Genomic DNA, 23792 nt, shown 5'->3' with positions numbered 1-23792 from the left:
GAAGAAACAGAAATGAGATCAGCGCCTATGAACGAGCTCTGAACCTTGCCCGGTGAGGGCTGGCTCCTTTCTTTGCTAATTTATTCTCTCCTTGGCTTCGACAAGCTGGTGTTCGTGGCTGAGCCCTTCGCCGCAGCCGGGGTGGGGGGGCTCTGCGCCTTGGGGTGCAGCACAGCACCCCTAGAAGCTGTCTCCCACGGGAGAGCAGGGATAGCCCCAGGGATGCCAGGGAGATCAGGGGACCACAGGCTGCGTCCCACACAGGTCTGGGGAAGCCCTGGGTGGGCAGGAGCTTCCCAGGGAGCCGAGCCCAGCCCACCCGCAGCACCCAGCTCTCCGTGCCAACCGCTCCTCTTTATCAGCCCTGCGCGGCACAGAAAAGCCTGCAGCCCAGCAGTGATGGGGAGGGAGCTGCATGGCCCAAGGGACCTCACCAGGGCTCGCTTCAGCTCCGGATCTGGCCCTCAGCACAAGGAAGCCTGAGAGCAGCACTATTTAGCCCACCCCAAGGGCCAGCAGCTTTTCCAGACAGGCACGCTTGAAAGAAGAATCTCTTTTTTATCTGCAGCGGCCTCTCAATCACGCTCCCTCCGCCGCCCACCGCAGCCCTTCCTGGCACTGTTATTTATGCAAACTTCAACGCGCCGCTGCTGCTGCTGTCTCAGCAGAGGAGATGCTGCAGCTCTTTGGGGTGCGCCGGCGGGGACAGAGGATGGCAACAGCCAGCCGGGGAGCACAGCGGGGACACATCACCGACCTGACATCTCCGAGCCCCCAGCCAGCACGCTGACTGGCATTGAAGGGGGTTTATTAAATCAGGAGCGAGCCCAGTGCCTGTGGGGTCCCGGCAGGTTTTGGGTGAGAGCTGGTCTGAGGTGCTGCAAGGGGAGTCCTCCCTCCAGGGAGGTTTCAGCCCCATTTCAGGTCTCAGCCTGCGGTCAGCCCATGCCTGACCCCCCAGGCTCTGCATTGTCCCCCCAGCTCCCCAGTCATCCCCATGGCCACTGCCCTCCTTCCTTCACCTCCCACGACTGCTGTTCAAGGGCAGCCCACCACAGCCATTGCCCCCCAGCCAGGGTCGGTTCCTACCTGGGAGATGAGCCCCAGTGCCGGCACAGCTCCAGTGCTGGGTTTGCGGTACAGGCAGGGGTCACGGCTCCGGGATGCTGCAACGCAACACAGCCCAACACAGCCCACCCCCCCTCGGGCCTGGGCCTCCCCACACAGGCTGCAAACCCCCACAACCAGCAGCCTCCCCTCCACAGCCTGCCTTTATCTCCTTTTACCCACCTGCCAAACGATCCACTAACGAGGGTGCAACCTGGCACCGGGTCCTGGTGCTGGGCTGGCTGCAAACCATTGCCCAGGGTCCCTGTGCCCAGGGACCATCTTCCCTCCCCACGGAAGGGGCTTCCCGTGTCGCTGCTCTCGTTCCAGTTCCACCTTGGTGTCACCTTGGCTGAGCCACTGAATGAGCAGTGGCAATTAAGGGTGGGCATTTACCGCTGCTAGCCACAAAGCGCTGGGATGCTCCATGAGTAAGAGCAGTCCATGAACAGACCATTAATTCAGAGGCAGTGGATGCTCCTTGCCACCTTCTCAGAGCCTCCCCAGTGCCCTCCTGGAAACCCAGGGAAAACTGCTCAGTGTGGTGTGTGTTGGAGGTGTTTCCTACCCACGCCTGCCCCTCTCGCAGCTGTGTTTCCCCCGAAGGTGAGGGGTTGGCGGTGTGAAGGACCAGCACCATGCCCAGTTTTGTTGGGGCGAGGAGAGGGGCTCTGCCATGGCCAGAGCTCTGAGCAGGCACAGGGCCTGCCCGCCCAAGTGGGTCACCTGTGGGGACAGTGACAACCCCTCCTCAGGGCCTGGAAAGCTCTGCCTGAGGTTTGAAGCCTCCCGGGTGCCGAAACAGATCAGCTGTGGGAGAAGTGGACGGGCAAAGGGCTGGGGTGGCACCCAGGGGGACCAGGCGGGCAGCCATGCGCTGGCTTCTGCAGGACCAGCACCTGGAGCCCATCAAAGCAAACCCACTTAGGCGTATTTAACCAAACACTTACTTTCCATTTTATTCAATAATTGCTTTAATACTAAAATGCATTAGATGCTCAAAGCAGAGAAAAGAAAAAAAATCACATTTAGGTGGAAAACAAAGTTCTCATCAGATGAAAAAAACCCAATGTGGCAGGTACACCATTTTGAAACAGAATCGTAATAATTTAATAAAGCTGCTTTATCATCTTCATAAAATAGACAGAATGGTGATTCTTTTTTTTTTCCTTTTTCCATTTTGTTGTTTACAATTATTCAATCACTGTGAAAATGTACATAACATACATATCAGCATATACAACAATTTATTCTTCATATAACTCGGCAACGGAGACACCATGACGAGACGTACCGCGTTCAGTCCCGCGGCAGCCCTGCCCGCGGCCGGCAGGCGACTGGCGACGGTGCCGCCGCCGCCTCTTCCCGCGTCGGGAAGGAGCCGGTGTTACGGTGCGAGACCCACGGCGGGCACCTGCCGCCCTGCTGCTGAAAACCAGTTTGCGTTGCGTTTGAAGACCATATCCCAGCTTAGATCAGCTGAACATCAGCTGATGCCGATCAAGGATCCGTCTCAGCAGTGGTCGCAGCGGGATCGGCCGGGCTTCTCCCCGAGGGGAACCGCAGCTCACAGGTTGGACCAGAGATCACCCACAGCTGCGAAAGCAGCAGTAGCAACAAGATCATCAATGTTCCCCAACGACAGACAAATGTGTTTCCATTCATAATTAGATATTTTTTTTCCCCCAAGAATTTCAACATATTCATCAGACAGTGTGTTCTTTACAAAAGCCACTTGTTTCCTATTCGAAAAAATAAAAAAAGGAATTCACTTCTGCACAACGTGTGATCCACAGGCCACCTCCAGCTTCACGACAAACAGGGAACGGCAACAACCTCAGCGGGACGGTGCTCAGGGGGTATTTTTCCAGCCATCAGTCGTCCCTCCGGTGCAGCCCTGCAGCCTCGAGGGTGGGAAAGGCCGGGGGCTCCCTGGGGAAGGGTCCCTGGGCCGGGCATCCCCAGCCCTGGGGCTGCTCCCGATCGGGTCCTCGTGATGCTCGGGGGAGAATCGTAGGTGGTTGCTGCTCCCTGGATGAAGAGGGGATAAACGGGAGCAGAGCAAGCTTGCCTGGAGGAAACCAACAGATCCCAGCGACTTTTCCTAAACCAAATCTGAGGACAAGTTTAAGTTATAAAAGAGCGCGATAATTACATCTGGAACTCCCCCCCAAAAAAAACCCACCTGCCCTGCAGCCTTGAATGTTTTTGCATGGCCAGTTTTGATGCAACTAGGAAAAAACCAAGAGAGACTGCGATTTGCCCAGGAGCCCTGAACTCATCTGAAGTGACACAGAGGGACAGTGACAGGAGTAGCAAAATATTCAGGAGAGGGACGAGGCGGCGGAGCCGGGGCCGCTCTCCGGCTCTCCCCTTGGCCCCGTGCAGCGAGGATGCGCCAGGGAAGGGCCCCTCGCTCAGCATCCCCGGCTGCAGCAGGGTCAGCCCAGAAAACTGGTGTTTAAATGATTTTCTTGGAGGCATAAGGGTTTACTGACCTCTTTAATGCCCCCTTTTAATGCAGAATTATTTCACATTCCTTCTCGGCTGCGCTTTTATTCAGAGTGGCAAGGAACGTTTCCTCTGGGTAAATTAGAGAAATGCTTCTTTTTTTTTTTTTTTCCCCTTTTTTTTTTCTTTCTTCCTTTTCAGTTAGCATCTATTTTTCATCCAAAACACCAGGCTGGTGGTGGCAGTTCCGCAGGCAGAGGGCAACGCTCAGCAGAAATTAACGGCCGGCGCTTTCCGGGCGGCTGGGGATGATGTTGGGATGCCCAGGGCCGGGGGGGACCCACGCTCCCCATTGCTGCGATGGGCGATGGAGCGAGAGCCGGGTTCCATCCTGCCAGAGGTGGGGGGCAGACAATGGGGCGACATGGGGCCGTTGCCCTACGAAGCCAAAAGGATCTGGGGCATCGCAGGCTCTGTCACTCAGCAAACACATCCGAGAAGTTTTCCCCCAAAAACCCCCCAGAGCTGATAAAAACAGGTAACATCAGAATAAATCCAGCCTAACAGTTACAGAAAACCCAGGTACTCCAACAGCCCCAAGCCAGCCCCTTTCTTCTTTGCTTGTGTTATAATAATACACACATTTGGGGAAAAAAAATACAGAAATAAATGACAGCAGTAACAGTACACAGGCAGGAAACACTGCAAGAACAGAAATAACATATCCCTGAAAAATGAGCTCAGACTCCAGAACAGAGGGTAAAAATCCCCGGTTGGCTTTCCGGAGGGATGCAGGACATCACGTTAACGTGTGGGATGGGAGCTGAATGAGGTAGTCATCAACACCAGCGAGGGAAGCATCACAAATTTCGTTAGATGACCGTTTTTTGCCGGTTCTTTCTCAATTCCTGGCCCTAGCAAGTGGCAGGGGAACAAACTGACTGCGGACCTGTCTTGGACCGGCTACAACTTCAGGCAGGATCAGTTTGCCCTGAAGAAACGAATGGCTGGAGCTTAATTTTATTTTGAGGATAATAATGACTGGAGCTTGTTTTCTTGTTGATGTTTTTAATTTAAATAAACCAAAGTAACAAATATTTTATCATGATATGTAGACCTAGAAAGACTATTTCTCTAGAAACCACTAATTTCACCTTGCTGGTACAGCAAACATTGGCAAGAGCTATATATATATTTTCCCTTCCATCATCAATTTTAAATTCTAGGAAACATTACTTAGGGTAGGAAAATCTGTCCAGTGAAGGGTTAATAATAATAATAATAATACACTAACTGAAATCCTCCTACCTTACTCACACCTCACTGAGGAATTATCACCACAAGAGAGCAGAGAGCTGTGAAACCCCTTCCCTCTCTCCCTTCTACAAAATGGCTATTAAAGTAGCTCAATTTTTAAATCAATTTTATATGAGTATATTTGTACCCACACAAAAAAGTCCTTAATTATGAGAAAAAATAATGAATTGCTTTAATTTTTTCTCCATTAAGAAGGCACATTAATTGAATTAGTAGCGTTGTTACATATCACCTGTCTGCCCCTAAATGAACATCGCTATTGCTCATTCCGTACTTATTTATGATGCAGGGATAGAAAGAAATCAGAACAGTCTAAAATCCGTGCCATGGTGACATACAAACACACACATACTTGGCATAATCACGACTGGGAAATGCTGATGTGGAAATGTGTGTCTAATTGAGAAGGTAATTTAGATCTCTTAAATAATTTGACTTGGAAATGACTGGGGGGGGGGGGGGGGGATATCTAAATTTGGGAACTGGAAAAAAAAACCAAACCAACCAACTTCTGGAAAAACTTTCCATGCATTGCCTTGAAATTATGCAAAAAGGAATGGATAAGGGAAAACAATTCAGCACAGTGCATCCGACAATTGCAATCCAGGCAGAATTTTCCCCAAAACGTCCTCCCCTAATGCCCTGTCGCTGCCCCGCAAGAGCCGAGGGAGGCTGCAGGTGATGGTGGGGGCTGGAAGAAGCGCTTGTTCCACCGGGTCTGAAAACTGCAGGTTCCTCAAGGTTTAAGTAAGATGATTGTGATTCTTTTTTTTCTTTTTTTTTAAGCTTGAAAGCCTTTTGCCATCACTAGACATACAGTAATTTGCAATATCAAATACAATAAGAGTACAGATAAGCATGTGACAGCAAAAGGATTCATAAATGCAGGGGTGTCCATAGCAAAATAGCAACATCTTAAAATACAAACAGCCTCGTGTGGGGCGAATATCAAAACTCACCAGACTGTCATTTTGAACAGTCGCACACAAGAGATGGCCGCTATTTTGTCTAGACTACAAAACCGCCGGGGTGACTACTAAAGATGTCCGAATAAGGAATTTGCCATTCAATTCTTTCCAGGAATGGAAATTTATCTTCGTTTTGAGATATAAAAATATAGAAATTCCAAAGAGGGGACACTGAGCGCTCCTGAGAACTGGGGAGCTCTCGCCCCTGCCCCCCGCCACCCGCCGCCTCCCGGCAAAAGCAAAACACCAGCTACTTTGCTCCGGCTGCACACCCCTGCCGCCTGTTGAGACAAGTGGGATTGTCACATTAACGATAGCTTCATTTATAAACAATACATTTAGGGAAAGCTTTTAAATACAGCAATCTGTGAACCATTGGTAAGAGATAAAAACAATCTGCGCTGGGAGTCGTGCGGTCCCTCATCCTCATCCTCATCCTCCTCCTCCTCCTCTCGATGGCTGCCGCTCAGAGGACGATGTCTTTTAGTCTCCGGGCGCCGGGCGAGTCCTTTTCCCGGCGTTCCTGCAGAAGCGGGTTGCCCTCCTGCACGCCGCTCTCGCTGTCCGCCCCCCGGGGCTCAGCCTCCGTCGGCCGGGATGGGCCACTGTTCCCAAAGGGCTCCCGTTCCCGGTTGCCAACGCAGTGCCCGGCGCCGTAAGGTGTCACCGGCTTGCCGGACAAAGGGCTCTTCAAGTGGAGGGGCGAGGTGACGGGGCTGACGGCCTCGCAGCCGTTGCCCGCCTCACGGACGGCACCGCTCACCTTGGGGCTGCCGGCGGCCGGGTCCACCGTTCTTTTGCCTTTGGGGTTGGTGAGCCGCTCGTCGGCGAGGGGCTCACCGCCCTCCTTGCCGAAGGTGGCGAAGGTCCTTTTTGTGCTGCAGTCTGCGTAAGGCTCGGCGTCCACCGCCGTCGCCTCGATGGAGAGGGCGATGACATTCCTCCCGTGCTCGGGGGACTTGGCGCGGCTGGGGACGGCACCGCGGGGCATCCAGCACCTGTCCGAGTGGCCCAGGATGCGGCACTCCTCCCTGCAATGAAATCCTTCGCTTTGATCTGCGTGGAGAAAACATAAGGGATGGTGAAGGGGGGATCCCTGACGGGGGTGCCCACCGTGCCCCCAGCCTGCCCGAGGCGCGGGAGGCCCTGCCGAGCCAGACGCTGCCCATCGCTCCCACCCATCAGCGGTTATCCCACTCCAAAAAGCAATCACTTTTAAAGCAAGGCTTGAAAAAGGGATTTTTTTTTTGGTTTTTTTTTACTGCCATTGCTCTGCTGCTCTACAGGCTGGAGTTCAATTTCCAGCGGGTTGTGTGTCATCTGCCGCCGCCAGCCCTGCAACCTGGGGAAAGGAGTTACGGCTGCGAATCCGTCACAGCGGGTCCGTCCCACGTGGCGAGCCGCTCGCAGTCAGCGCTTTCTCAGTTTAGTAACCCACGCTAAAAGCCACCATGTTCTAAGCTCGGCTTGACGTGACATTTAAGCTTGACTTTTTGCAGAGGGGGGAAGGGAGCAGAAGGTGGTTTTCCTTTTTTTTTTTTCAGTGTGTATATGTGTTTTAACTTCTTGCTTAATCCCCACTGACCTCCCACACAACAGAGGCTTTATAAATCTCCAAGACTGCCCACTCCACTGAAGATTAAATGTTTCATTCCTGGCGCCGGGGCTTTATTCATAGGAGAACAATAAAGATCCCTTCTCTGGACCTGGGGCTGTCCCGACACCACCACTTTACAGGGCTGAAATATGGAGCGGCGGTTTAACGCTTTCCGAGGACCCTCCCCGCCCAGGGCTCCCAGGCCGGTGCAAACCCTCGTGCCCGGTGCTCGCACGCATCCCCACGCTGCCAGCTGATCCCAAGGGACCGCAGGGCCTCACCCCCCCACCCATCGCAGATGGACAAACTGGGGCCCGGGGAAGTGGCTGGGCTCAGCCAAGTGCGAAGCTGGAAATCAAATCCAAGAGTCTCAGCTTCCCCGGCCTTTGCTGAGCACCCGACCGTGGCTCCCGCTGAACACCGCCTGCTTTTCAGTCTCGGCTCACGACTTTTCCTTCGTTTGATAAGAACTTGTAATTGCAGCCAGCCCTCATAAAGCACGGCTTTTCCCTACGCAAAGACACAGCTCCTTCCTACCGTAACCCATCTACACGCAAAGCAGCGTTCCAGGCTCTAACGCCGTTACCCATCCAAGACTGCGCTGGGTCGGTGCCGGTTTGCTGGATCGAAGCCTGCGAAGGTGCAGGCTTAGCCTGGGTTTCCTTCCCGGCCGTCTGCAAAGCATTCATTTTGAAGCTTTGTACATCTGTGTGCATAACCTCCGCTCCTCAGGCACATTGGTATTTCCATCACATTCGCGCGCTAGGGCGGCTGATAAAAATTCTCAGCACATAACACAATGCACCAAAATATGAGCAGCTTAACACTTACAGAGAATAAACGAGTAAAAGGCAGACCTCAAAAAGAAAGGGAAAAAAAAAAGGATTTTTTTTTTAAAGGAGAAGCAGCCAATTAATTGAAAAATCTATGGGTAAAACAAGCTTTTTCTGTACATCAGAGCAGCTGCCCGGCGGTGCGGAGCCCAGCACCGGGTGGCTGTGTAGGAGGTCTGGGTTTCAGCAGCCACCTTTCCAGCAGTTTGAGAGAAGGATGCTCGGAGCCTTACATGCAGAACAACCTGCGCCAAGATCTAAAAGCCCATGCTCTTATACTTTGATTGTTACTTTCAAGTATTTGAGCAAAATAAAATAAAAAAAAAAAAAAAAAAATTGCCCAGAAAGTGTTGCTGTCTGCCTATTTATCCACAGCTTAACTTCAAAAGGGTGCTACAGGCAGACAAAGTTGTGTAGTCTGGCTGTGATAGCAGAGGACTTGGTGATGGCTGGAGGGGCTACAGAAATATCCTGGGTTCTCATCCCTGACGAGACACTGATTTATTGTGCTGTGTGACCTTGGGCACGGTGCTGGAGCATACATCACTTCAGTCTTTCCACAAACATGAAACACCGGATCCAGGCATGTGCTGGGCTGGCTGCTCCTCACCTTCCCCACCCAGCATCACAGCTCTGCCCCAAATCCACGAGACCACCACAGCCGAGGCAAACCACGCTCCGGACAGAGCACGGGTGGGTTTGTCTTGCCCTGACCCATTTATTCCAAGCTGGTGCATCTTACAGTTAAAAACAAATCAAGGACTTCACCGACTACTGCAGTGCAAGTGGATATTCCTCAAACCCTAGGAAGGGATGCGTGCTTTAAGAGCGGTTTTATTAAAGACCGCTGGCGCGGTGCCTGGCTGCTGGGGAGGTGAACCACTTCGGGCACCAAGATGCTCGTCTGCAAGTCGCGCCAATGGCAGCTGAAATGCAGGCAGGAGAAAAGATGAAAAGCATTACATTAAATTATACTGTTCCAATCTTCTATTTTATGAAGGGAATGTAACAAGTATGAAGGATGCTGGGCCGATGGGCAGAGGGACAGGAGTCACCATCCGTCCACAGACCCGAAGACAATGAGTAGCTCCGTGGCACCTTCTGCCTCCCTGCTCCTGTCCCCACCACACGTCTCAGCTTCGGTCTGCAGAGACCACGTCCTGCAGCCAGAAACCATCCTGCTCTTGGGGACAACACTGGGCTCCCCAGACCAGCCCTGACCCGGCAGCAGGACCAGGGACCAGCTCAGAGCCCTGAGCAGCAGCCACTTCTCCATGAAGATCTTCAGCGACCCACCCATCGCCTCCTTAGCCCTGTACTTCATATAAAATACTATTTTTATGCCCTGTTGACACACACAAACACCGTAGCACTCCTCCGCTATCCCAGATCCAAAAGCAAGCTCGGAGGGGTCCGGGCTCCTCCAGCGGGCTGAGCCCAGGGCTGGCCCCTCGCATCCTCCTCCCGCGCGCCGGGGAGCAGGGGCTGCCCCAAAGCCGAGGCAGGCAGGGAGCCGCCGGCCATCGCTCCCGGCGCTGCCCTTTGCAGCGAGGTCTGACTCACCCAGCCCTAACGGCACCCAGGGCGGCCATTCGCGTTCACAGGCTGTTTATGGTTCTGCTCTGCCTTGTTTTTTACCACTGTAACAATCGGAAATAGGGCAACAGGAAATTATTTTACAGCCCTAGACCTGCCCTAGTCAATACGACTGTTACTGTCTGCACTAAAAAATGTTCTTAATGCAAGGAGCAAAGCCCAGGTAATAACCACCGCACCGCACCGCGCACGACACGACGCGTGGCAGGCAGCCAAAACCGGCAGCTTCCCACCTCCACGCCCGGCGCGCCGATGGCAGGGGGCTGAGCGAGCTGGCGCGAAACTGCTGCCCACCGGGGCTTAGCGAGGGGCAAAGGGAGGAGGAAAGAACGCAGGGGCAGCGCCGGGTGAGCAACGCCGCAGCGAGCCGCGGAGCAAACACATCGGGCAGCCCAATGCTCCGAGCTTGGGGAAGGCCAGCACCACGGCCCGGGGCTGCGCAGGCCACCCTGAACGGGGATGGGCTGAGCACACCATGTGCACGCTGCGGGGAGAGTCCATTTTTGAGCCCGTCTGCCTTCACCCAGCACAAATCCAGAATCTCGTTTCAGGGCAGGGTCTGTTTTAAAATGTTCCCCAGGTACAAAGCACCCTGGCAGAAGCTTCATGAGAAGGTGAGCAATTATCCTGAAGTCGGGCTTGGCAGAAAAAATGTGTCATCGCTACGTAAGCTCTCACACAGCAAATACAAAATGAAATAAAACCAACAGGCACCTCAGGAATAAATACACTCCTCAACAAGTACGACAAAACCCATGTTGAGCTCCAAATTTCAAACCCGCTCTACTCAAACCTCGGGGGACCAGCACAAAGACAAGGAGTAAGGCGCCCCAGCCAGCCCCGCGCGTCTGAGCCAGGCGTTGGGCTGCCGGGAACCGGCGCCTGCAGAAGGACCTGGTGGGAGAGACGACGACGCCCACGTGGGCAGAGGCACAGCCATCATCACTGGCGGGGAACGGCGGCCATGGACAACGGTACAGTGACACAAGCAGCAGGGAGGTGACATGAAACACTGGGACTGCCCTAATTCCAAGGGTTGAACCCAGCACAGCACCCATCCACGGGGTCCAAGCATCCTCAGCACTTCCCAGACCCACCATGAAAGCTCTTGGCCAGAAGAGCAGGGAGATGGGATGGATGCCCAAGAGCGGGGAGCCGAGAGGAAGCCGGGAGGAGCTGGCAGAGGACATGGGGTGGGCGCTGGACCAACAGAGCCTACAGCTCCCCCCTGCACAAGGCCTTCTCTCGTTAAAAGGAAGGATTAAAGAAGGTCCAGGGTGTACCAGTGCTTTCAGTCTCCCATTCAAAGCCTGCGTACCTGCGGCAGAGCAACATGAAGCCGGCGTGCAAGGCGCCCGTTCAGCTCTCAGAGCAATTGAATTATCTCCAGTGGAATCGCAGCGCTGGCCAAAGAGACAAAGTTAAATCGTAGCAAGGTGCAAGTGCCTGGGAATGTAATATTCCTGATAAATGGCCAGATGACATGTGCTGTTACACAATCTAAGGTGCAATTTGGACGATGACAATAGTCCCTGGAGTTTCCATTTTCCAACAGCCGCTCAGTTCAATCCAATCCATGTCAGAGCAGCTTTGCCGAGGTGAGTAAGTAGAGCTCATTTGTGCTATTACATGGGGAGCAACGAAAAGGAGCGGAGGAGTCGCTTGAAAATGAAAAATAAGAAAAAAAAAAAGGGTGGCTGGGAGAATCACAGCCCGGCTGGGACGTGCAGGGAGCCGCGTGCGCATGGGTGAGCATCGTGCCGGCGCAGGGCAGGCGTTGCCCGTACCTGAGCTGGTACCACCGGTACCCTCGTGAGGGAACCCGGGCTTTATCACCACGTTTTGGTGTTTCTTCAGCAACCGTATGATTATACTGTAATCATGATGACACTGCTCCTGGGTACAGCAAACAGCACGATCATTAAAAAATTCATTTCAAAATCTTCCTGGAAGCTAATAAATTTTACAGCAGTTTCAATCCTTTCTCATTGCAACAAAGAAAAGCTTAGTTCCAGACAAATTAAAAGTAAATTGATTGCCTTAGGGGAATCTATTCAAATATCACTTTTCCATGTTAGAAATCTCTTCCTGAAACAAGAAGAGGAAAGCCAGGGAGAGCCAGCGCAGGAACAATGTGGAAAAGCAAATCATTAAATCTCAGTTCACAAAACTAAGGGAGAAGGAAAAAAAAAAAAATCAAACTTAAAATAAAATGCAAATGCCTCACTGGGGTGCAGGCCTAACATTTGTGATGGAATTTATGAATAATAAATATGAATAAATAGTAAACATGAAGGGATCAAACACTGCTGTTGATGTTTACTCATGGTTAGCCATCTTTCATGGACAACGCGCAGCTGCATTATTCAACGCTCCTCTTCCAGCTACTTTGGGGCTTCTTTTCAACTCTGACACCTTAAATTTCTCAGGAGTGTGTGCCACAAGGCATGTCCCCGAGCCCCCGTGCAGCACCCAGCACCCTGGGCACGCCGGCAGAGCCCAGCTCCACGCAGAGCGGCCGTTCCCGGCTGGGGAGCAGCGATCCACCACATTACACTCCAGATAAAATAATAAGCTCCAGCAAAAATACAAACAGTCCCCAGCCATGGTTCATCATCTGCTTATAAATTAAGACTCTGCACCTCTCCCTTATCTCCTGTAATAGCATAATATCAGGAAACAAGAGGTGGTGAATAGCGTATTATATTTTTGACCTATGGGCTTTTACAGAGCCTTCTTCGCCTTTCCTAATAAGAAACCTCCAGTCTAGGCAGAAATGTAATCCTGGCGTGGCCTCCCTTGCACAATGCTTGGAGGATACTAATAACCAGGGACAGTGACAAATGCTCTTTACCGCAATGAGGAGCCTTTCTTTTCCTCTCTTTCGCCATTGTTTGGGATTTATGCAAGCTAAAAACCGCCGTATTTTTAATCCTGGATTGTCTGTCCCGACACAGGAGGTCAACAGTGCTTGGACAAAGCAAATGCCTGCGAGGAATTATTTTAACAAAACGAGGGATGTGAATTAGATTAATTTCTCAGGCAATGGCTGATAAGGACCCGTGGCTGAATGCAGCTCGTGGGCAGCGCTTCTGTAATGGTCGAGGGAGAGATGCGATGGGGCTCGCTCCCAGCATGACGACTGATGCACTGATACACCTGGAGCGCTTGGCTAACTACAGGCCAGAGCACTAAGGATAGAGTTGATGTAAAAGGTTTTCTCTGGAAAAAAAGCCTTTGGGACGAGAAGGCGGCTGTGGGAAGGAGGGCGATCGCCCGAAGCAAGAGGAGCTGGTTTTTGGGCCCACCATGCCAGACCCAGAAGGTATTACGGGCCAGGATGCAATTTAATGCTGGCTGCCCCCTTTATCCAGGACTGCGCGCCAATCCCCACCTCATTCACACGGCAAAATTAATTCCCCTTCAGAGGGCCGGTGGAACACACCATTTAAACTCCAATTAATCCTTTTCCGAGGACATAAGTGGTCCGTATTGCTCATGGTGGCCCCTGAGCGGAGGGGATTTCATATCCAAACTCTGCTACTCACGCCTCTACACAGGGCTCATTAACATCCTGACTGATACTGGGATGCAGGATGCGGTCCTCGGAGAGGAGAGCACTCCGGGATCCAATAGACCTTCTCCATCTCGAACCATTCCGGCTCCGTAACTCACAGGCACAGCTCCCATTAATGCTCATGGCAGTTACTGTGCTGCCTGCACGAGCGCAGAATACAACCCTTTGACTTCATTACTGGAATTCAATTTCATTAACACTGGATACAGAGGGATTGTCCTAAATACACTCTTTCTTATATTTTTTTCATGTTAATGTAACCATTTGAGTATATTATACCCTGCAGAGATGGAAACATTTCTAGTCTGTTTAAACACATTTCCCACAATTGGGAGCAAAACTTTGTCTCCATTTATGCCTTTGACACCAGCTGCCTTCCATTTAATGGGACTTTAGTCACTAAAGCAAATTAATCCAAAGGTTACTTTTTGCTGCTATTGTCAAACCCGAAACAGAGAAACTCACATATTCTGTCGGGGTAAGGCAGGACCAGCCAAGCAGCCGCGTTCCAACGGCAGCAATAAATCGAATTATTACCCTTCCCATTCAGAACTAGGCACTGCTCAGAAAATAGCTGCTCAACAATTCTGATAAAAATCCAGCAAAACAGAAATTACAACACGGGGAGATAAGATGCAATTCCCAGCTGCTTGTACCAGGCCAGCTCCTGGACCAGTGCCTGCCGGAGCAGCATCCCTGCCCTTGCTGCAGCCGTCCCGAGGCACACGCCTTGGGGGGCTCATGGCGAAGGCGTTACCGCAGCCTCCTCCGGCCAGGACGAAGCAGAACAACCGCTCCTCATCCTCGCTCCACAGGGATATGGAGGGCCAGGGTGCTGGCAGGAGCGGGGATGCCGGCGAGACCTCTGCCTGCCCCCTCCTCCTGCGCACCCGTCCAACGCAGCTCGCCCATCCCCGCGCGGTTTCTGGTGCTTCCACACAACAAGTGAGAAATAAAGCAGCCGAGGTTATAAACGCTGATACATAATTTACTCCTATTATCAAGATTAAACACATCTTTGCATGCTTAGCATAAAACAACTGCCTTTCCCCGGATTTCTCAAGGACATGCATAAACTTCATTATTATCTAAATAATCAAAAGAGTATTTCAATGGAATATTTAACTGTCTGCCTACTGGAAACTCACAGCCTTAATCTAACACTGATCCTCTGTTGTCCTTCATGTAAATATTGTTGGGACGTCAGCCAAAGCCTAGGGAAGTGAGCTTCATCTTGGTGGATGGGAATCTCTCGTGTCAGATACAGTCAGCCTGACTAATGAGACCTACAGCTTGCCAAAACCTACAGCCTCGCTGTCTGTTCCAGCCATTGAACGCGCTCAGAAACCCAGTGGCACCAGCCCAGCAGTCTACAGATCCCAATCAACTATCAATAGCTTAAGTGTAAGTGATTGTGTATGAAGTACGAGCCAAATGTGTTTCCTTTTTCAGTTTTAGGACCTCCAGTATTGTTATTGCACCAGTAATGCTTGCACGGAATTAATCATAGACGCACCCACAAGGCAAAACATTATGAGAAGCTCTTTGTACTTTTGAAAAGTGCACCGCTCTGAGGAGCGGGGGGAGCTGGAAGGCTTCCCAGCACGATGGGGCGTTCCCCACCGTCGAGAGATAGCTAGGGAATTTTTCCCTTTTTCTTTCTTCAACCAAAAGTCTTGGTTGCTGGCCATCTTCCATCGTGACATTGACCTCTCGTTCCTCCACCCTGGAGCCCGGCATTATCGCTTCCTTGGTATTCAACTTTAACTCTTTTTCAGATGAACATGGGGCTTTTCCATGGGGGTTGATCCTCTCCTGTGAAGCACAGGGATGTCCCATGATGAGATGCTGGCCTAGGGTGGCGGGGTGCATCAGAAAATCTCACAGAGAACTGGGATGGCCATGGGGACAGGTCTGCAAAAGCTGCTCTACATTGTCCAGCACCCCAACAGTGCCCACGGCCTGACGGGGCACCATGACTCACCGCGACACAAGGACACCCCTGTTCCTCTCTGCTCCAGCCACGGATCTACACCACTGGCTCAAATGAGGCTCCAGCTTCACACCGACGAGGGATAACGGCAATGCCAGAGGAACACCAGATTGGTCCTGTGGCCACCAGAAGAGATCAAGGCATTGCCAAAGCCTGGGAATCCGGCCCATTTAATTCAGCAGAATCTTCGTTCTGGCAATTAAGTTCGCCTTCATTAATTAAGAGTGTGATCATAGTGTATAAATATGTATATAAAATTACTACAAGGTCAAGAGTCAAATCTAAAAATTCATTATAAGCTTAGGGAAAGCACTTTACCTGTGAGTCATGGACAAGCTCAATTTCCAGCAATACAGGTGGGGTCCCCATCCCATCCCATCCCATCCCATCCCATCCCATCCCATCCCATCCCATCCCATCAGCCCCACAGCCTTGGAGGAGAGATAGAAAACGAGCCCTTGAGTTTGTCTGGGGCTGTAAACAGAAGAGCCGCGGGGAGACGGCGGAGCAATGGGGATGGAAAATAACTGTATTTTCACAACCTCAGTACTGCAAGGAAAGCAGTCGGCTCCACAGCTGACGCCAACCCGTGGGCGCCCAGGCACCGATGCCGAGTCCGAGGTGGGGGGTCTGCAGGCTGCCCTGGGGTCCTGCCATGCACTCCCATCCTCTGGCTCAGAGGCAGAGGGCAGGAGGCTCCTGCTCCCCGGGGCGAGCTGCTCCGGCGCTGCTCGAGTGCGGTGGAGTTCTGGCCCAACCTCTGCCTGCGCAGCCTCCCGTGATTTCCGATTTCTCCGAGGCGTGTCTCTGCAGCGCTGCCCCGAGGTCAGGCTGGATTGTGTTGGCTCCTGGCCCCGGTTCACAGGGCTGTCAGCTAAATTGCACCATGGCATCGTTACTGCCGGTGACGGTGTGACAGACAGACAGAGCCCAGCTGGATTTTCAAAACCTAAGCACTTTGCAACACTGACAGGCAAGAAAAAAACACCAACCCACAACCCTCTTAGTCTGAGCAGGTTTTATCTGGAAATACCCAAAGCTAGTAAGTGTACCCACAAAGTCATTCCTCCTGAACCACTTTTCTGACCAAACCTTTTAACTGTCACTGGGAAATAAAAAGCGATAGGTACCAGCCCCAGCCGGCGTTACCTGATTAGTCTAGTCCCCACCGCATCCTTAACGCAGCCTTGCTTCAAAGGGATAAAGCAACGCCAAAACGACTGATGTAATTTGGTGCTTTCAGACGGAGCTGGCGCGAAGAGAAGAGTCAAGTTCATTACATCGGAGCTCACCACAAAGCTGTGGCAGCCGCGAAGATGCGGCCGGTGCCGGGACCGAGGCGCCAGCCGGGCGCTCACTTCCACGGCAGGAGCACCAGATGCACCATAAGCAGGTAGGTTTAACCCAAACGTGCGCCTCTGTGGTGGGAATCTGCTTGATTTCCCCCCTGAGCACAAGAAAGGGGATGCAAGGGGAAGGCGGGCAACGCAGTCCTGCAGTAATTCTGCCGGAGCCTCTCTACAGGGATCCACCCTCGCTGTCTGCGGCACGCAGATGTAATGCTGCCTCTTTGCCACTGCACGTTCGCCTCATTTCTAAAACACTTACACATGCAGCATGCATTAGAATTAAAAAACCATTAAACCTCGGAAAGGAAAAACTTTGACAGGATGTGTAATATACTAAGTATAATTAATTAAATTGGATGAGGCACTGGGGGACGAGAGAAGAGTGGATGGAGACTGTTCTTGGAAAAGGGATGGTAATGCACTAATGTTCAGTGTGTGCCATTAAGTAAAAAACAGCCTTGGAAGAGGCGAGGACGAGCGACGGGAGCTTCGAGAGATGGCACCAGCCAGTTGGGCACCTCAGATGCATAGCAAAGAAGGTGATAGCACGAAATGTGGCCAATTAGAGCTCTAAAAAAATGATAACGAAGGTGGAAAAGGCACCTAAGAGATGGAAGAGCAAAAATGGTATGAAAGTTGCTAACCCTTCCAGTGACGGCCTCCTCCAGAGAGCTCCTCTCGCCCACCCTGCTGGGACTCAGGGCCATGGACCACCTTCACCGCCAGCACCATGCTCCTCGGGGCCAGCACGGGCATCGCGGGAGGCGAGAGGAGATCCATCCTGGAAAGCACTTGGCTCTCCGTGGGGCTATTCTTCAATTATTTGTACCCCTGGGCATGGTTCCGTAGCGCAGGTAGCAGCCTGCTGCATCCATCCCCCTCGGCGGGTGCCGGCACCAGCGAAGGTGGGGTGGAAAGGAGCAACCAAACTGGGGCGAGGGAAGGAGCATCAAAGGCGGCCCCAGCCGACACAGCAGGCACAACATGACGAGACAGCCATAGTCTGGCTGTTCAGCAGGACAAAGTTTTAACAGGCTTAACAACAGCATCAGCACTGATCATTAGGCAATTACATCTGCTGAAAGTTGACAAAGCACCAGGACCAAATGAATTATCTCCCCAAATCCTGCAGGCAGGAGCATGCAAAAGAGAAAAGTCGTCGTCAACAGCCTCTGATAGCTCACCGGGTGCAGAAACAGTAACTAAGAACTAAAGGGCTGCTCATTTACTTGCTGTTTGGAGAGATAAAAGGGAAACTCCAGGAAATGAGGTCTTCAAAAACACTCTCATCATTTAGGGAGCGGTGGGAGGGAAGGTCCTGGAAACACTGATACAGCCAAGATTGCTCAGCCCGTGGGGACGTCTGATTCAGCGAGGAAGGGATGTGTGTGTTCAGAAAGGGAAGGCAGATTTTGGCTGGGGGAGTTCACTCTTGAATCATCCCCAGCGTGGTTACTTGCTCAATTCTGCACATTCCTGCACAGCAGCCAGCACCGGCCGAGGGGACGGTCGTGAGCTCTTCTCCTCGAGGATGTGCCAAAACCCACTCCTCCACGGATCTGCAGAGCTTAATCCGCATCGGACCGCGGCAACTCCCTGCTCTGCTTCCTCACAAACCATGGGATGCTCCGCTTTGTCACGCTGTGCTTCTCAAACACAGCCCTTCACTTTGAGTGACTAGGCACGCTTTTAGGAAAAACATGCAAATGTGATTTAAAGACTCTAAATGATACGGAATATATCACATCCCTTGGGAACCTGTTCCAGGGGGTAATTATTCTAATTCCGAAAATCACGCGTCTCATTTACAGCTAGAATTTTCCAAGGCAAACCTCCATCCTCCACCAGCGGCTCTGCCTTGTTCGCTGAATTAGAGAGATGCTCAGTAGCAGGTATCTTCTCCCTGAGTTCACTTCTGAACACAGATTTAGATGACCGATGTCTCAAGCAAAGTTCAGAGCATGTCCCCTGAGGATGCCACCTCTCTTGGGTCCTATTTCAAGCCAAATGGTCTCAGCTGAAAGAGTCTTGCTGGATTCAACAGGCTTTAAGTCAGGTCCTAAATCTCCAGACACGTGTTTGGAGAGTGAAAGCCAATGCCTCCAGCTGTACCCAGAAGCTCCTGATGCAACACAGTCTCCAGAAAGCAAGGGGACAGTTTTGCACTGACAAAGCATCTCCTCTCCACCTGTCTGCCGTAGCTTGGTGGTTCCTGCAAGGCACGTCTGCCCAGAGCAGGGTTTGTGTGATTTTATGGTGAATTAATTGAACATATCTACCCCAAAACAATGGAGGAAGACTGATGAAGCAGAGGTCAGGCAATGAGGGAATTGCAGGTGGAATCGTTCATTTTAATTACTTGTCTTCATTAATCTGAGGGTCCTGGATCCTACAGTGACGACTAATGGGTAGAAATATTTGCATGAGTGTATATTCTTCCACAAAAGGGCACGCAGCTAAAGGGTGGAACAGAAACAGAATTTTCTTTGGATTTTGCAAGGGCGTTTCCACCACAAGATGAAGTGACTTCCCAGAGCCCAGCAGCGTACCAGAGGGGAGTAACCCCAGATGCAAGTTAAACATTTTCACGAGGCCCAAAAGTGCCCAGAAGAAGCACGGCTGAAGGTGGAAATAAGTGATGAGCAAGGTAAAACACGGGTTATACTGGAGCTGCTTGTGTCTCCCTGGCACTGGAATGAGTTGGACGCAAGCATCACGGCTACCTGTTCTCCTGACAGCACTGAAAGGAAACAAAACTTTGGAACAAGCCAAACACACTCAATTTGCCTGAATAATTTAGGCTGCTGAGTTATCATGTGCCTCGTGGACTGTCATCGAGAAAAGCTGTATTGCGGAGGAAAGGTCTGTAAATCAATGCATCTGAGGGACCAAAACTAATCAGAGAGCAGCTGCAAAAGCACTGCCTGTCAGAACAGATGCAGGACCTGGAAGTCAACCGGCGAGCCCCGCGCTCCCGGGGATGGCTCCTCAGGAGCCTGCTCTAGGAGACGGAGCGAGGCCGGGCAGAGCGGAGCGTCGAGAAGACACGGTTCCCGTTGAAACGTGCCGGTGAGCAGCAGTGTCAGCGGCACAGCTAACTCAGCCAGTAAATGCAGAGAGTGAAAACCAAATGGAAGCCTAATATATACACAGTGCCCACCCAGGGACCCACCTGAGTGTGCCAGACCCTCCCCAAAGGTACTGACACCCTCCACCAACGCACCTACTGCTCCCAAAAACACCTCTGGCTCTCTGACCTTTCCTGAATTACTACTACGCGCAGTTTTGACTTCAGGTTTCTAGCCAAATTCCTCTTCCCGAACGGGAGCGGCCCCTTTATAACTTCTCACTGAGCTGTATCAAATCCAGAAGCAGAATTAGCTGAACGGAGAAAGCCGTTCCTCTCGCAGGGCAAATCCGGAGGCTCCTCGCCCGGATCAGGAGCGGTTCGCCTGTTTAACCAACCAACTGAAGAACGCGCGCGAGCAGACGAGGCCACACCGTCTGCTCCTGCCTCGTCTCTTTAATGAAGCCGACACTTCCAAAGCAGCCAGAGGAAATGAAGTGCCCAACCTATTTCGGTTTGCAGGCGATGCGGACACCCACCTTCCTTGGGATTCTCGCAAAAAAATTTCCAACCAATGCTCTTGGCTCTTTCATTTTTCTCATAGAGCAGTGCAAGAGCAACCACAAAACCTCCTCTCTCCAGCATGCACCCAGCGGAGCAAAGTCTTCCTGCTAGAAAGGGCCAGAAGCTCCTTGTCCCTAGCCCCCAGATGCTCAGCACCCCACAGCTCCCCCCCATTTCCACAGGGAACCTCCGGTGACCGTCCCCACACCTCCACCCGTGTGCCAGGGAGGCCGTGGGGCGCACAGCTCTGGAGTGCTTCCGTAAGAGGCAAGGTAGCATCTGTGGTGAAATCTCACCAAATGATCCAAGATAGTTTTCTCCAGCTGGGAGTGATTGAATATAGCCTGGGCACCGGATGATGTGGGAAATCAGTCGTAGCCGAGCACAAATTGCATGCATAGAGGTAATTACTGCAGCACAAGGTTGGTAGCACCACTACCCACATGACAGTATATCTCAGCAATTTTCATTTCCTATTGCTTCAATTCAGAGAGGGATTTTTTCTTTTTTTTCTTTTTTCTTTTTTTTTTTTGTCGTTCAATTTTCTCCTTTTCCTACAGGGACTGACGTTCACCCAGGATTTCTTCAGGATAAAGCTTCACTTTCACTACAGCTAATCACTCCACATCTCCAGATGTCCTCCAATCTACTACAGCCCTCCAGCCCAGCCCGTCTCGACCTGACTCCACTTCCCTGCCCCGCGTGCGACTGTCACTGCCCAAAGGTGAAGCGACACAGCGGTGACCGCCGCTTACCCGCTGCCACGTCCTGTCACCCGCAGCCCGCTCTGGGTATCAGTTATGAAACACAACGCGCGAGTCGCTAATGAAGCTGCTTACAAAGCCAGCCGTTCTCCACGCTCGAAAAAGGGTGAAAATACAGTGAGGAAAATGGAACAAAAAAAGGGTTTCTGCTGAAAAATAAAAACACTAAGAGAGCTAATGCTGAGAGTGGGGAAGCTGATCATTACTATTACAGATACTCAGCAAAAATAGGGCCACGCTATGCTTACTGTGATTATACACATTGTGGCTAGCATATATCTGTAATACACTCACTATAAAGAATTTGTTTTCCAAACAGACACAGGGGTTAAATGAGGGACGGAAAGGGAAATCACTGAGCAAGGGCAACACAAACCCAGCCGGAGCCTGGCACAGCCCGGCGCTCCGCTTCCCAGCCCAGCCCGCTCCGCTGCGTACCTGCGTGTCTAGCCCGAGGACGGGCTGCCAAACTTCTTCACAATTCTGTGACCCATTTAAAAATATCTACTCTGTTACGTTCATACATGCTGTACGAGAAATAAAACACAGCGCTCGCGAGTTTTGAGTGGCAGCACTTCCCTTAAGACGGGTAAAAGCTGCAAGTTCTCTTTGCTGTTTGGTGCCAATTATTACAAAGTTTTGACTAATATATCATTACCTAGATCATTTAGTAAAACAACCTGCACACAAACCCAGTGGTGTGTTTCCCTCCAGCAGTTTTTTGCTGGAACCGAAGCAGTTTAGACACTCACCCATACACACCGTATTTCGGAGACGGGTGGGCTCCTTCCCTTGCACCCAGGGAAGATGCAGTCCCCTGCCCTACACCTCTCTGCAGCGCGCAAGCTTCATTAAGAAAGCTCCAAACGATTTATCTCGATTGCACTTACAAAGTTAATTGCACCACTTTTTTTTGGGGGGGGGAGAAAAACAGGCACCCAACTTGTACCGCTGCTCTCCAGCGATGCCGGTCCAGCGCCGTACCCACACCATCCCCGAGCTGCCGGGTGCGTGTTTGGACGCAGCAGGGCAGGATTTAACCTGACGGCCGCTGCCCATGCCCAGAAGGCCGCTCTGAAACTCACCGTGCTGAGCACCTCACGCCCGCAGAGCTCAGGGTCAGCGCGCTGTTTGCGGTGATTATTCCTTTAATAAAGGGCCCTGTATTTTCCAGCGGCTGCAAAATTGATGCAGGTTGCCATGGTAAGCACACACTTTCCCATTTAGTAGAATAATAGACAGCTTTGTATAATTCAGATTTGATTTCAGATGATTTCTCACCCCAAGACCAAGCCGCTCACGTTACATAAGTCACCTGTTGTTTAGGCAATCTGGCAATTTTAATTAGAATAAATTTTTACGATTCCTCTTTGCAACACTTAGAGCTGCTCTGCCACCGGAATGCCGAGATGTCTGTAAATTATATGGGCTCCAATCACATCTTTTTTTGCTGTTTTAATTACAGTAACATTGCAGCATTAATCATGTAAGCCTCTGTTAAACAAGTAACAGCCATCCTCCATCATAATTAAAAAGAAAGGCCAAGCAAACAGGAGCTTTGGAGTTTACCACATTTCCTCTGAAAATTGTATTTTAACTTAAGAGTTTCACAAACAGTAGTTTTATTTGGCTCTAATTAGTGTTGTGAAGGAAACATGGAAAGGTTAATAAGAGACGGTTAGTTTGTAATGCAAGTTTCCCGGTGCCAGCCCCAGCAGTTCAGTCTGTTTTCAGAGTCATTAACGATGTAGATTGATTACAGGAGGAGATTGGGAAGTGCTGGCTTGCTGCGTTAGCAGAAGGTTCGGTTTTATTCATATACCTTCCCCACTGCTAAATATGATGGCCATTACCTTGACCATTTTGCTAGCCTTAACTGCTGGGAGACAGAAAGTGTTAATGGTTTCCTTAGAGGTTACTGGCAAAGGAAAAAAAAGAAGTCCACGTGAGCCTTTTTTTAGCTTGTTTATAAGGGAAAAGGAAGCTGCAAGCTTGACTGAACTGTTTATTTATCTTAGAAATATTTGAAAATCCAAGTATTGTGTAGTGGTTTTGGAAAAGGATGCTTTGGGAGAGCCAGGGCTAGCACCACCCCGTCCTTCAGCTGAACCCTGACAAAGATCTTCTCTGCAAACCTTCTGCTTGGGCTGGAGTTTAGCAGCAGTTAACAAAACCAAGCACAAATAAAAGCTGAAACTATCTAATCAGAAATATCACTTCTTCATATCTCCTATAAATTGCTCTCCAGTCACCCAGCAAAAAAATATGAGTAAGCAATAACTAAATTTGACAAAATCTCATTAAAAAGTGCAATAAACCACTAGAAACTCTCCAACTTTCTGGGTTGATCATTCATCCATTACAAACCTACACAACGGGGCATGGATCCAAGTTTTAATTTTCCTCTCGAAGTTGCCAAAACGTTCACATCTGGTGAGCGCTTTCTGTGCTTAGGCGGAAAGGACATGAGGACCTAAAGGTTGTAACTCCTGTGACCCTGGACTGAGTAACTTCAGTGACAGAGACATTGCAAGAATTATCTTTGGTGGAAGGAACCTCGAAACTGAAGAAAGAGTGCCAGGAATGTGGGATATAAGCTAATGCCTCTT

The 23792-nt window shown here is 51.0% G+C and overlaps 1 protein-coding gene across 1 annotated transcript in view; it reads right to left on the bottom strand.

The window, feature by feature from the left end:
• Positions 1-2040: 2040 nt before the first annotated feature.
• Positions 2041-23792, bottom strand: part of PCDH19 (protocadherin 19) — a 57644-nt gene continuing 35892 nt past the window's right edge. Inside the window, exon 5 of the mRNA XM_086756573.1 lies at positions 2041-6899. Coding sequence (XP_086612699.1) covers positions 6310-6899 — 590 coding nt within the window. The 3' untranslated portion in view covers positions 2041-6309. The remainder of the gene's footprint in view (positions 6900-23792) is intronic.

Source organism: Chlamydotis macqueenii, chromosome 11 (genome assembly GCF_036417535.1).
Source record: "Chlamydotis macqueenii isolate bChlMac1 chromosome 11, bChlMac1.mat, whole genome shotgun sequence".
Taxonomy (NCBI): Eukaryota; Metazoa; Chordata; class Aves; order Otidiformes; family Otididae; genus Chlamydotis; species Chlamydotis macqueenii.
This window is presented reverse-complemented; position numbering and strand designations above follow the sequence as displayed.